The sequence below is a fragment of the Equus asinus genome, chromosome 9 (assembly GCF_041296235.1).
Source record: "Equus asinus isolate D_3611 breed Donkey chromosome 9, EquAss-T2T_v2, whole genome shotgun sequence".
NCBI lineage: Eukaryota > Metazoa > Chordata > Mammalia > Perissodactyla > Equidae > Equus > Equus asinus.
The window spans coordinates 39,323,911-39,338,256 of NC_091798.1; the positions used below are offsets into that span (position 1 = coordinate 39,323,911).

Sequence of the window (14,346 nt, forward strand, 5' to 3'; positions counted from 1 at the left end):
TGTGGCGAGTTCCCAGGCCAGCTAGATGGCGCGAGGGTTAATCCCCTCCTTGGTCACTTCGCGTAAGGTTGGGAACTGCGTTTAACTCCTTTCCCTTCATCCTGGTCAATGCTGACAGTTTGCTACTCCCTCTCGCAACCAGTAAAGAGGACTTAATGCTCTCGGGATAGGAGAGGCGACGCCAGTCGTTCATAGCTTGATGAAACCCAAGACCATGACAAGCGGCAGCCAAGTTGGTCAGGAAGCAGAAAAAGCCCGCGCCGCGAGAATTTGGCATGCGGGGTCCTTGGACAGCAGGCAGCCCGCGCACACGCTTAAGCTGCTGCCGTCCATGCTCAGCATCTTCGTAGACAAAAGAACAGTGCCCTGCCCGTTCCTACAGTTTGGCCGCAGGCCGTTCCTACAGTTTGGCCGCAGGCCCTCAGCGGGTCGAGTCAGCAGTGCTCAGAGCTGGCAAGGAGTTCCTGAAGAGGAAAACAACAGTTGACGTTCTGGACATTCCTGTTACCTAGGTTTCACAAAGTAGGAGCACTCTGTATGGTGGGGCAGATAAGGAGCAAGAGCTCCTTTGGCTGAAGAGAACCTTCGCACATGGCTGTGGTACCAAGCCTTCTAAGACATCTTTTATGCTCATGCCCAACCCCCTTAATGAGAGGTGAAAGAAGTGTGGTTAGGGACCTCAGAGAGACTATATGTCCCCTGTGTGACTGGAGAAGTTGCTGTGTAGTGTTGGGAGTCTTCTCACTCACTGTGTGGCCAACCAGAAGGCCTTGGTCACTTCCACAAGGCTTGGTGGTACTTGCAGAGACTGATTTTAAACTGGCAGTCAACCCCCAGGAGGGCTTGATCTTAGTGCCCCTCTAGGTATCTTCATCTGAGCCAGGTCTCTGTGACCTTTTTCCTAATTGGGACTGCTCCCTACGACCATGAAACCAGGGTGTCATTTACTGTCTGAAATTAGCCATTCTAGGTGCTACTGCAGACAGGGCCCAATTTCAGCCTCCTAGGTGCTATGCACCAAGCTGGCTTTCTCAAAAGCCCTTGCCCTATCAAAGTGAAAGTGACTAAAGGCAAGGCAACAGCTCAGTTGGCTTCTAGGTTTCCTTGGATCTGCTGAGCCCACAGGTCTTAGGCTCAGGGCAGGCAGTGGCAGCTAGGGATCCAGGCAGAAAGCAGCAGTGACCCTTATTGATGAGTTCCAGACCGAAGTGCTGGCGATGAGCAGAGAGGAGGAAAAGGGTGGGGATGGAGTGATTCTGAGGCCAGGGAGCCCACCTTGGGCCTTGGCGAACTTCAGGGTGTTGAAGGGTACCAAAACCTTCTGGCCTAGGACAGGGATTCCCCAACACACTTTCCCAAGGTTATCCTTTCAGCCAAGGAAGCAGCAATTTGTGCTTGGAATTATTAAAGCTCCCAAGAAGCTATAAACTCATAAAACATTTTTGTTCCCACAAGTGATTCTCATCAGGTGCCTTCACCTAAAGCCCAGTCCTGTACAACTTTGGGATCAGACTGGCAGCCTACTGGGCTGACCCTAATTTCCAGGGAATGTCTGCCCTAAGAGTAGGCCCCCTGATGGGCCTGAATGAGTCTGACATTTGAGACCAGCCATCCTTACGCTCCTGTATCCACCTCTTGCCCATCAGTGAAGATCATTCTTCCATTCTCTGCTGGACACCCTGGCTAGTAAATATCCTTAACTGTCTAGGAATCCAGAACCACAGCTCAGGAAAGGACTGAGCTGACTTTCTACATGTGATTTTATACAGTCAGTGAAGTAGTAGCCCTCTTGGTGCTTCAGGGGCCCTGGAGGAGGGGATGCTCAACATAGAGAAGACAAGACAGCAGGTTAACCAATTTTAATGGAACCAAATGATTATACAATAAAATTTTATATACATTCACAAAAAAAAACACCTTGCAACTTTTTTAGGAATTGTAGGAAGCAAGCAGTGGGAAGCACATCTTTGTGGAGATTCTTCTTGGTATTGGAACTGGGAATTAGTATTTTGGTCTTTTCACTTCAACCCTGCAATGGAAGGAGAAATGAGTCAGCCTAAGATCAATACACTAACCAACTCCCACCAGTCCCACAGGGGAAGAATAATACAGCTCACCCATCAGCTTCCATCTTCTTCCTCTTCTCGATGATCTGCAAAAACAAGTTACAGTTGATAGTTATGCTGCCAGTCTCTCACCTGAGGCCCAAGGCTGACCCCTCCTACCTCCAAGGCTCTCCAACCCCCTGCCTGTTCTTGGATCTGTGGGCCAGTGTCTCCTCCCAGCTGAAGCCCTCCCACCTGAGAAGCAGTCCCACTTACTGCACTAATCTTTTTCCACTGGCGATCAAGCTCTGCCTTGTCATTGGTTTCCTTGAAGCGCCTGGTTTTCCGCCCTTCAGACATCTTGATGCCATACTGGAATGCAGCCCTGAAAAAAAAAAGGACAGTTGGGGGAAGAAGGCAGTAGAGGTTGCATAGCAGTAGCAAGATGTTCCCAAAGGGCCCTGTGAGCAGAGAACCTCTCTGGGAACGTCTCAGCCAGACTCTATCTTCTAACTGGTGTGGGCCAGTCCACCCCACTGCCATCCCTCTCCTCACTCCCTGGCCATATTCAGGACCAACTCACTTGGGCAAAGCCTCCTTGTTGTTCATATACTCGCTGTATTCTTCCTGGGTATCAAAGTCCCAGCGGCCTAAGGGGCCTTTCTTGTTACCCTATTGCAGGACAGAATGGGGGATGGGAAAGGAAGAGATGTCAGTGGAGATGGAATTTTAGCCCTTGATTAAAGCCAGGTTCTCCCACAATCCTAGGTTTCATCATTCATAAATCCTACCCAAATAAATAATAATAAATGCTTACTATATACTTACTATGTGCCAGGCATTATTCTGAGCACTAAACACATATCTTATTTAATTCTCTCAAAAACTGTATTAAGCGGGCCGGCCCCGTGGCTGAGTGGTTAAGTTCCTGCACTCTGCTGTAGGCGGCCCAGTGTTTCGTTGGTTCGAATCCTGGGCATGGACATGTCACCACTCATCGAGCCATGCTGAGGCTGCATCCCACATGCCGCCAACTAGAAGGACCCACAACTAAGAATATACAACTATGTACCGGGGGGCTTTGAGGAGAAAAATAAAATCTTTAAAAAAAAAAAAAAACTGTATTAAGAGAGAGCTATATTTCTCTCTGCTTTCCTGATGAGGAAATTGAGGCATAAGCAGTAAAATAAGTTGGCAAGGTCACAAAACGAATAAATGGCAGAGCCAGGGTTAAGCAAGGCTCCAAGATGGAATTAAACCAGGCGTAACCACTGCAGTTCAAAGAGAACAAGGAAAAAGTAGATGAAATTTCTTCACCATTAATGATGTTAGTGTTTGTTGGGGATTTTTGTTTTTATTTTTGTCTTAAGACTTACAGGAAAATTTCAATCCTGGCTAGAATAAAATTCAGTTATTTTCTAAAGATTGTAATTCCTTCTGCCTTTTCTACTTACATACTAAAAGGCTTGCTTACTGCCTAGGATGGAAATCAAAGCCTGGCACTTTGTAGGAAATAACAAGAAATATATTTTTGGCCCTATTTCATTTGATTTTGTACAGACACTTTAAGACAGTTAAGCTGCCCATGACCCCACAATGCTGCCGATCCCATCACTGCAGCTGAGGGAAGCTGAGGCTCAGTAAATGAGACAGAGATCTTCTGGGAGTGCAAAAGGGGATATGTGCTAAAGAATAATTGCTCAAGAGCCTCCACCCATCCTTCCAACTCCAGACCTGGTCCATTTTGCTATAATCCACCTCCTCGTCACTGTCCACAGCCATGTCATCCATCCTAAAGAGAAGCAACAGTTAAATGGATGGTGCAGAGACAGACTCCTGTTTCATCTAGAAACCTACCCAACTAAGAGGCCATATGCCTAGGAATGACCACCCCTCTATACCTTCCACTCAGAGCCTAATAAAATATTTTATCCAAGCAAGAAGTGGCCATGGGTCTCAGCAAACCAAATTGCCTCCTCACCCTCCCACTTTGTTTTCCAAACATTCCAGCCCCCCTTCCTTAATAGAGTCTCACGTACGTGGCTGGGTAGCACTCAGCGTAACTGTTGGACATGCCAAAGAAATCTCCCAGTTGCTTCTTGTCCTCTGGCTTCTTCAGCATATGCTCTGTTAAAGAAAATAGTTCTACCTACAGCAGAAAAGCTTCAAGCAGGAAGGGCCAAGGCTAGAAGCCCCAACATGAAAACTCTAAGGAGAGGGCTGTAAACTTGAATGAATCCTCTGAGAAAGGGGAAAGTCATAATGACCCCATCCCTGTCAAAATTCAGCACAAAATGAAAGGAGTCGGGGAGGGGAGGGGAGTTGTGGGGAAGCAGGTCAAATTGGAATGAAAGAGAACAGTTCCCTAGAACCCGGGAACATATTGAAATAAAAGATATGATTCAGTGCCTTCCCAGCCAGCAGACCCAGCGAACTTTTCATTGATTGACTTGATCAACTCCTTGGCAGATCCAGGTCCTAACAGGAAAGAGAAATCTATTCAGACTTTGAAATGAGGAACTTGCAACCTCTTCCCCACAACACGCTTCCAACCTGTGGCTTTCATGAAAACATTTTTTTTAAGCAACAGAACCCTTTTAACTAACAAAATTTTAATCAAATTCCAACTAATATAATATTATATATATATAATATATATATATAATATATAATATAATATATATAATAATAATGAGCAGCTACTCTGAGATGGGGTACTGTGCCCAGGCTATTGCCTATTCAACCTGCTTCATGTCCACAGAACCCCACAGCTGGAGGAATTATATCTAACAGAGCAAATATGCCCTGCCATTGCCCAGGAAGATGGAGGGAACTCTAGACTCATCTTCTGTCTATTCCATAAAGCAGGACATGGATCTTATGAGAATGCAGAACCAGGAAGTCCCCCAACCCCACCCTTGCCAGCTCTGAGCCCTACGCCAGACTCTCAGCTGAGGGGAAAGCAGGACTGCCAGAGGCAGCGCAAGATGTCCTTGGATACAACTCACCTTTGTCGACATCCATGGGCTGGAAAGAAAACAGAAACTGAAGTGAGTGTCACCATGAGGGATTCCCACTCATCCTTCCCCCAAGTCTGAATCAATTCCCTACACCCCTCGTCCCCATTTCCAGGATGCTTCCTACCCTGGATTAGTTGATGCAGTTGCTGCTATGGAGCCATGAGGCACCCATATAACAGAAGGGTCCTGCACCTGGCTGGGCAGGCAGAGATGGGCAGCTCCACCACCTGGTACCAAGGGCCACATCTCACCTCATCGTCCACTTTCGGCTTCTCAAAGTAGCTGTGCCTCTTCTTCTCCTCCTCTCTCTCGCGGTCCCGTTCCCGTTCCCGATCTCGTTCTCGCTCCCGCTCTCTGTCACGGTCTCTGTCTCTTTCCCGATCACGCTCCCGTTCCCGGTATCTCTCCCGCTCCTTGTCCCGAGGCGTCTTGGTTGTGGAGGGCACATAATCCCCAATGTCTTCGAATATACTAGGAAACAGAGATCACTAGCTGCCAAAGTCACACACACTTCACTTCCCCTGGCCCTTTCTCCAGACTGGCACACCAAGGCCTCCCCAAAATGCCAAAGATGAGAAACACAAAGTCCCTTTCTCCCTCAGATCAAGTGACAGAGGATAGGATACATACTTCATGTCAGCCTCGGGGGGTTTCTTCTCTTCCAGCTTCCCTAAAATGTAAAGGGAGAAGTGAGGAAAACACTCCTGAGGGAATTCCCACTCAGCCTCACCATGCTCTCCAGCGCTCAAATGCCCTTTTAAACATCTTCTGTTCAGAACATGGGACAACAAAAGCTACTCCCCCTCCTCATGCCTCAAAACCGACCATTCCTTTCTAGGTGGGTCAAGCAGACAGAACACGGATGTAACCATCTCCTTGCCAATGCTCCATTGCTTCCATTTTTCTCTGCTCCCCAGGAGCCTCCCAATGTTCTAGAGATAGAAGGCTCCAGGACACCTTGGTTCCATCCTCAAATGCCCCTCCAGGAGTAAGGTTTCTCTCCCTAAGCTTCCAGGTTACCTTTATCCTTCTTCTTGAGCTTCTTGTTGCGGGTACCCTGCCTCAGGTAGGAAAGGATTTGGGTGAGCTTGCTGATGACAATGTCATTTGTGGTCAGTGTGGTCTGGGCCTGAAAACCCCAAAAAACAAGATTTTATCCCACCAAGCAGGAATCTCTTCATTCATTCATTCATTCATTCACTTAACAAATCGAAGGATGAGTTAGAATTAACTACGGAAAAGTATTGTGGACAGACATTCCAGAGAGATGAAACAGCATGTACAAAGGCCTGGGTCAAAAGTGAATCTAGCACATTCAAGAAAGTCAGGATGATTGGAAAACAAACGGGGTAGCAGGTAAAAAGAGGCTGGAAAGGCCAGAAGTCACAGGGGCTCGTAGGCTACAATAAAGATTTTGCTTTTTTTTTTTTTTTTTTAAGGAAGATTAGCCCTGAGCTAACATCTGCCTCCAATCCTCCTCTTTTTGCTGAGGAAGACTGGCCCTGAGCTAACATCCATGCCCATCTTCCTCTACTTTATATGTGGGACACCTGCCACAGCATGGCTTGACAAGCAGTGCATAGGTCCGCACCCAGGATCCAAACCGGTGAACCCCAGGCCACCAAAGTGGAACATGTGAACTTAACCGCTGCACCACTGGGCTGGTCCCGCTCTTTATCTTAATAGTGAGAAGTCATTGGAAGCTTCCAAACTATGGTGAGACAAAAATTTCTGTTTTGAAATGATCACTTTGGCCATGTGGAAAAATCATACTGGAAGAGTTAATAAGGAGACTGAGGGGGTGACAGCTAAAGAATACAGGGTTTCTTTTTGGAGTGATGAAAATGTTTTAAAATTGTGATGATGGTTGCCCAATTCTATGAACATACTAAAAGCCACTGAATTGTACACTTTAAAGCGGCAAATTGTATGGGATGTGAATTACATCTCAATAATAATAAAAAACAAATAAAATATTGGAAAGGAACCGGAGTGGAAGTGGGGAAACGAATTAGGAGCCTCTTCTAATAGTTCCAGCAAGAGATGATAGCTTAGACAGAATGTTATTGGTGGAGATGAAGAAAAGTGACTGGATTCAATTGACATTTAAGAGAGAAAAATTGATGGGATTTGGTGATGGATCAAATGTGGTGGATGAGGCACAGGACAGAATCGAGGCTGATTCCCAGGTTTGAGGCTCATGTGACAGGCTCTCAGGACTTGGGTCACTCACCTCCATGGTGGGGCAATCAGCTTTGCTGCGGATAAGAGTGGTGGGGATGTCAGTGTCAGCATACTCATCATCCAGGTCTACTACATAGGCCATGCGGCCTGGCAAAAACAGCTCATTCCGTTCATATGCTTTGCTCTTGAAGAGCATGCGGTAAACATTGCGGCCTACAGAAAGAGGAGCAGCAGCAAGTAGCCAATGAGAACCTTTTATAATAACAGCTGCCATTTACTAAGTGCTTACTCTTTGCTGGCCACCATGCCAAGTACTATGCATGTTTGGCTTCATTCAGTCTTCATAAAAGCCCTGTGAGGTGGGCATTATCATCTCCTTTTAACTGATAAGAATACTAAGGCTGAGAGTTAAGTGATTTACCTAAAGTCATCTAGCTCCCAAGTGACAGAACAAAGAATGGGATTCAGGCAGTCTAACTCCAAAGCCTGAGCTCCCATCCACTCTTCTGCACTGCCTTCTCGAGGGCACCGTGTGCCTGGTATTGTATGAGGCCCTGGGAGAAGAAGGATGAGGTTTAAGGGACTATTGATGACGATGGAAAAAACAGCTCTACTACATGCTCAATGTGACAGGCGTGTTGCAGATATTATTTCTCTTCATCCCAATAATCCCATGAGGTGAACAGTGACCCCATTTTTGCAGACGGAAAAACAGGCACCGAGAAGTGAAGTCAGTTGCCTAAAATCACACGCCTACTGTAGTTTCATCATCAGGATTCAAACCCAGGTCTCTAACTGCAAATTCTAAGCTTTAATCACCAACCATGCTACCTCCTCCCCTAATGCATAAGCCCCAATCTGAAAGAGCTTCCAACCTAACTGAGGAGACATTAATAACATATATGAAATAACTAAATCCACGTCTGAGCTCTATTAGAGTATTTTATGGGAACTAGCTGGTTTGGGGGCAAAGAAGAGGAAAGTAGCTTGAAGAAAAGGGGAAGCATATCCTGCTCAGAGCATTAAATTCCCTGCAATTCACCTAGAACGCAGGGCCGCTAGCGTAGAAACTCTGTACTCACCCAAACGTGTTTTAAATTCAATTTTATTTTCAGGATCCTCATCTTTCCTGAAAACACACACAAAAAATTTTTGCTTAATGTGTTCCTGCTTCAAGTCCCACCTTTCTTGACTATCAAGCTCTCCCTGATGTTTACTTACTTGGTTTCCTTCTGAGGCTTTTCCATCAGTTCTTCCTCCTCTTTCTCTTTGCTGGCAATCTCAGCTCGTACCTAATAGGAAAGCAAGTGGAGTTTAGACATTTATTCATTTTACATATGTTTACTGAACACCACCATATACCACACTGTGGCAGGAACTAAGAATTCAATACTAAACAAGACAATGCAGTCCTTGCCCTAATAGAGCTTATAGCAGAAGAGACAAACAGACTAAACAACTAAACAACAAAGTACAATAACTGCTATAAGTGACATGGAAAAGAGCTATGCAAGGGTGCAGGAAGTAGGAGGTGAGGAGTCGGGGGATTTAACCATAACTGGGTGATCAGGGAAGGTTTCCCCAAGAAAACAAAATTGAGGTTGAAACTTGAAGGATGAGTAGCAATTAGTCCTACAGAGAGGCCACTGTTAGCCCTTGTAGATAGTCTGAACTAAGAGCAGCCTCCCTCCTCACCTCAAAAGGCTCATACAAGAACCTTCAGTACTCTAGTATTACTCTCTATCCATCTACCAGGGCTCACCTTTTGAAGCAGGGCAAAATCCAAGCCTTTCACCAAATGGGTATGTTCCATGTCACCACCCAAGAATTTGGACTCCTGGATCAACTGTCTTCTCTTCTCTGCAGCTGATTTGTCCCTATATAATGAAAGAGGCCACATTAGAACAGTCCTTTGTGGCAATGGCTTGGGGTGGGCTCCAGAGTGGGAAATTGTGAGGAGGAATTCACATTGTGACTGTATGACTCTAGGATGCTGAGGGAACGATGCCCTGGGCCCCTGGGTACTCACGCCTCAGCAGTGGGGCCCACAGCTCTGTAGTTAGCAGTGGTGCTAATCAGCTCAGTTTCCTCATAATCTTTGTTCACGCCATCTCGCCGTTCCTTGGCACGGTCCCGGTACTTCTCTGCTAGTTCTCTCTCTCTCTCAATTTCTTGTTGTCGAAGCTTGGCATAATAACTGTGACCAGAGAAAGGCAAATGCGTAAGGTTCACGAGCTGCCATCCCAAGGTCAGCAGAACGTTCCTGGCTGTTTCCCTATACCTTCATCCAACTCTCTGTGGTGAAAGCTCATATACGTCCTGAGAGAACTGCTGGCTACCTCATGATAGTCCTTATCTTGCAGCTCACAGATATACTGTTCCAATGCCACCTCAGAACACTCCATCTGTCACTTCAGAATTCTTTAATGCGACCCAACTCTACATAACCAAGTCTTTCCAGGTATGGGACTTTTCCATATGACAACTGGGAATCTTCTGAATTTTTATCACCTTCCAAATTTCAACTGAAAATAAATCACTCCTTGCTGGTCCTCCCCGAGAACAGAGGAAAAGCAAAGTACCAGGTCCAGAAAGTTTAGTTATCTCATAAATAATAATGATGATCATGATGATGATAATGTAGCCAAGATTTACTGGGTGGTTTCTATACGCCGGCACTGGCACTAGGTGTTTACATGCACTATCACAGCTGATCCTCGTGAAAACCTCATAAAAATTATTATCACTATCTTGATTGTACCCATGAGAATATTGAGGACTAGAGAGGTTAAGCAAAGTGCCCAAGGTTATCCAGCTAGAAAATGAAAAAGATAAGATTAAAAGACTATAGGCTGACTCCAAAACCTTAAATTGCCACTCTACGTACCATTCCTCTCCACTCTGAAAGCAGAAAACCTCAAACTCTAGCCTCATAACTAGCCCCTCCTCCTTTCCCCCCAAACACTATCCACCTTAAAACCCAACACTCCTCCATCCTTCCTTCACCTTTTCTTTTTTCTCCTTCGTGCGGCTGGGTCTTCATCCTCATTGTACTCCCTTGGCATCCTAGAAGAGAAAGAAATTCACTGAAAGCAAAATATTGCCACAGCCCCAGAAACCCTAAGAAGTGGCCTTGAGGACTGAAGAAAGGCCTAGAATACTGACCAAAGTAACAGTTTGAATCAGGCAGAGATCCATGTCAATATTTGTGAGTGGTTCTCAAGCTTTAGGAAGCATCACAATCACCTGAAGGACTATTAAAATTACACATCCCCAAATATCTGCCCCAGAATCTGATCTGTGGGGCTGAATGGGCCCAGAAATCTGCCCAATTCAGCACCAGCAGCAACTCTAGTACAAAGTGGTCCATGGAACGTCCTCGGAGAAAAGTGAGATCCTAGAGCACCCAGTCTTCCCTGGAGCTTCAACCATAGGCTTCAAAACAGAACTAGCCTTCTACTTCCTAAGACATCTAGTTCAATAAATTTTCCATAGGAAGGAGATGGAAGACAAGTTGAATCATCCCCAAACTTACTCATGGTGACGTGACTTAGAGGGCGGTGCAGAAGTAGGTGCAGCCCTTGGGGTCATAAGAAGTTTCCTGAAGTCTTCATTGGTGAGTTTTGATCTATAAGGCAAAGATTCAAAAAGTGAGTACCCAAAAAGAACTGGAAGGGGAATGAGTAAAAAATATGGTTAACTCTACTGGAAATCAGGGAAATACAAATTAAAACAAAAACAGGCCACTTCTAAGGCATCAGAGTATTAATTATTAAAAAATTTGCTTGGTAAATGCACCAGAGTGTTAACTATGAAAAAGTTGGATAAATCAAGTATGAGTGAGAATTTGGGAAGTGAATACTCTAATATACTGCTGATGGAAATGTAAATCAGTATAGCCAATTTGGAGGGCAATTTGGCAGGATCTATTAAAATTTAAGGGGGTATATCCTATAACCCAGCACCTTAATTCAACTATATTTAGCCTGGCCAGTTACTGGCATATGTGTAGAAGAAGGCCTGTAAAGGAGGTTCAGTTACAGCTTTGAAAACAAAACCTTGGAGACAACTCAAATGTCCATTAACTCGAGACTAAATAAACTCTGACAATGTTTGGCAAATGGGGGGCAGATAGCACTGATAGTACAGGAGACCATTTTAATCAGCACAGCGACAAGGACTCACTCCTTGATCAAACTTTAGTCAGGTTCCTTTGAGACCTCTTCTGATTAGGCCTCTTCCTTGGCCTGCTAAGCCCAGTTTTGACAAAAAATCCTGCTAAGTCTCCCCAAAGAAGACTTTATTCAAGAGTATCGTTATAAAAGTTAAGACTATAGAAATAGGGGAGAGGGACTGAAACTCAACTCTGAATACAACAGGGACAATTGGGGATTTATAGAAAATTACTATATTATATGGATTAAAATATAATTATATTGCAAGAGGAACTCAGTTAGGCATCAAGGGTGGGATGGAAGAGGAACTTGATTAGATATCAAAGTTGATGGGAAGAGGAGCTTGATTGGTTCTCCTTGATTGATTGAGGGAATTCTCCATAAACTGGCTGAGCAGAATTCTTTGCCAAAACTGGGCTCAGCAGGCCTAGTCAAAAACAGACCTTGGAGAGGGGCTGGCCTGGAGGCATAGTGGTTAAATGGTTAAGTTCGCGCACTCTATGTTGGCGACCTGGGGTTCAGAGGTTTGGATCCCAGGTGCAGACCTAGCACCCCTCATCAAGCCACGCTGTGGCAGTATCCCATATAAAGTAGAGGAGGACTGGCACAGATGTTAGCTCAGCAACAATCTTCCTCAAGCAAAAAGAGGAAGATTGGCAACAGATATTAGCTCAGGGCCAATCTTCCTCAAAAAAAAAAAAAAAGACCTCAGAGAAGCCTGACTGAAATTTGGTTAAGGAGGGAGTCCTTGTCACTGGGAGTCCTTGTCACTTTCATGAAAATAATCTCCAAAATATTGAGTGGGGGGGACAAAAGCAAGTGGCAAAATGATATATATATAATATAATACCACTTAATTTTAATATTTTAACTCAGAAAGCAATGATATATTTTCCTCAGATATGCATGTATATAAACGCATTAAAAAAGAACAGGAGGAAAAGATACACATCAAAAAAGGTAATGGTGGTTTCCTCTAAGAAAGGAACTGAAATTGGGGATGTTATCAGAGAACTTTACTCTTATTTTTGATGTTTTAATTTTCTACAGGAAGTATTAATTCCTGTATATGTAATTAAACATCAACCTTAAAAATTAGCACCCTCCCTAATCAAAACTACACTAAGATATCACCTTACATCCATCAGAATGGCAAAAATAACCAAAACAAAAAGTGACAAATCTTGGAGAGGGTGTGGAGAAAAAGGACCCCTCATACACTGCTGGTGGGAATGCAAACTGGTGCAGCCACTATGGAAAACAGTTTGGAGATTTCCCAAAAAATTAAAAATAGAAATACCATATGACCCTGCCATCCCACTACTGGGTATCTATCCAAAGAACTTGAAATCAGCAATTCCAAAAGTCCCATGCACTCCTATGTTCAAGGCAGCATTATTTACAATAGCCAAGATGTGGAAGCAACCTAAGTGCCCATCAACTGATGATTGGATAAAGAAGATGTGGTATGTATATATATATATATATATACACACATACATATATATATATACACACACATACATGTATATATATACACATACATATATATACATACATACATACATATATATATACATACATACATATATATATACAATGGAAGACTACTCAGCCATAAAAAAGGATAAAATTGTCCCATTCACAACAACATGGATGGACCTTGAGGGCATTATGTTACGTGAAATAAGCCAGATGGAGAAGGACAATCTCTGTATGACTCCACTCATAAGTGGAAGCTACACATGTAGACAAAGAGAACAGATTAGTGGTTACCAGGGGAAAGGGGGCTGGGGGGGTGGGCACAAAGGGTGAAGTGGTGCACCTACAACACAACTGACAAATAATAATGTACAACTAAAATTTCACAAGGTTGTAAACTATCATAATCTCAATAAAAAGTGGAAAAAAAAAAAACCTAGCACCCTCCCTGCCAGAATTTCTCCTCTAATACTCTTATGCAGTTGGCCTGATGCAGTCAAAGTTCACCGAGACAAAGCGGAAAGTGTACAATTTTTTGACCATCCTTGCTCACAAGATATTCCGAATTCTTTCACCATCACCACCACCACTCTAATCATTGCCCAGCTCATTCCCATGGTGCTACATCGAAACACTCACTGGTGGAAAGAGTGAGGATCGTCCACATCGTGGCCATCTGGAGCCAAAGGGTTGGAGAACGGCTCGCCTGAGAAAAAGAATTGACATTAATTTAATCACTCTTTGGTGTCAGGTCCTGTGCAAAAGTTGGGGATACAGTAGTTAACAATACAGATGTGTTTTCCCGTCAAAGTGCTCACAACCTGGTGAGGAAGAAACGCAGGAAAAGCGACAGTGAGAATCAATGTAATACGTACAGAAGCGGAAAAATACAAGGGGCTATGGGAACCCAGAAGAGAGGACACCTGAAACCGCGCTGGAGGATCAGCAAAGACTTCCTGAAGATGATGTCTAAGATACTACGCGAAAGATAAACTGGCGCAACCCAAGATTAAGCGATTTGGGAGGAGGGGGTAGTTCACAGATAAAACCCACCAGTCGTCACCTGGGGCGAGGACGAGGCTTTTAGGGACCGAGTCTGGCGCTGCCTGGCCTCACTCGGGGCCCAACGGATTCGCCAGGCTCCCAGCGGCACACTCCTGGCCCCTCCCCACCCGCGCGCATACACACACACACCGGGGTTAAACTCTGAGGCCAAAATAAAGCTCCAAGCGTCCCGACCCCGTAGGGAAGAAAGGGCAGACGACCCGAGCCTTACTATCTCGCTCTGGCATTCCGTCCGCGGAGTTTTAACGTCAGCAAAGACTGACAACAAAAACACAGCACCAACAGGCTCTTCCCCACCAAGCCGCTCAGGAACGAGCCCACAGTGCCTTGCGCTCCGCAGCCGCCGCCCGCCTGCACGCCCGCACGCACGCACAG

The 14,346-nt window shown here is 45.0% G+C and overlaps 1 protein-coding gene across 1 annotated transcript; it reads right to left on the reverse strand.

Annotated features, from left to right (window-relative positions):
• Positions 1-1,844: 1,844 nt before the first annotated feature.
• On the reverse strand, positions 1,845-14,342 carry IK (IK cytokine). Its single transcript, XM_014829645.3, has 20 exons — positions 14,183-14,342; positions 13,546-13,612; positions 10,785-10,877; positions 10,256-10,315; positions 9,279-9,446; positions 9,012-9,126; positions 8,471-8,541; positions 8,332-8,378; positions 7,299-7,462; positions 6,086-6,194; positions 5,696-5,735; positions 5,317-5,536; positions 5,054-5,072; positions 4,445-4,523; positions 4,085-4,165; positions 3,780-3,837; positions 2,629-2,717; positions 2,322-2,430; positions 2,118-2,152; positions 1,845-2,029 (listed from the first exon to the last, which is right to left on the reverse strand). The coding sequence occupies exons 1-20, from the start codon at positions 14,196-14,198 to the stop codon at positions 2,002-2,004; spliced, it is 1,668 nt and encodes a 555-aa protein (XP_014685131.1). The 5' UTR covers positions 14,199-14,342; the 3' UTR covers positions 1,845-2,001.
• Between the last annotated feature and the right edge of the window lie 4 nt (positions 14,343-14,346).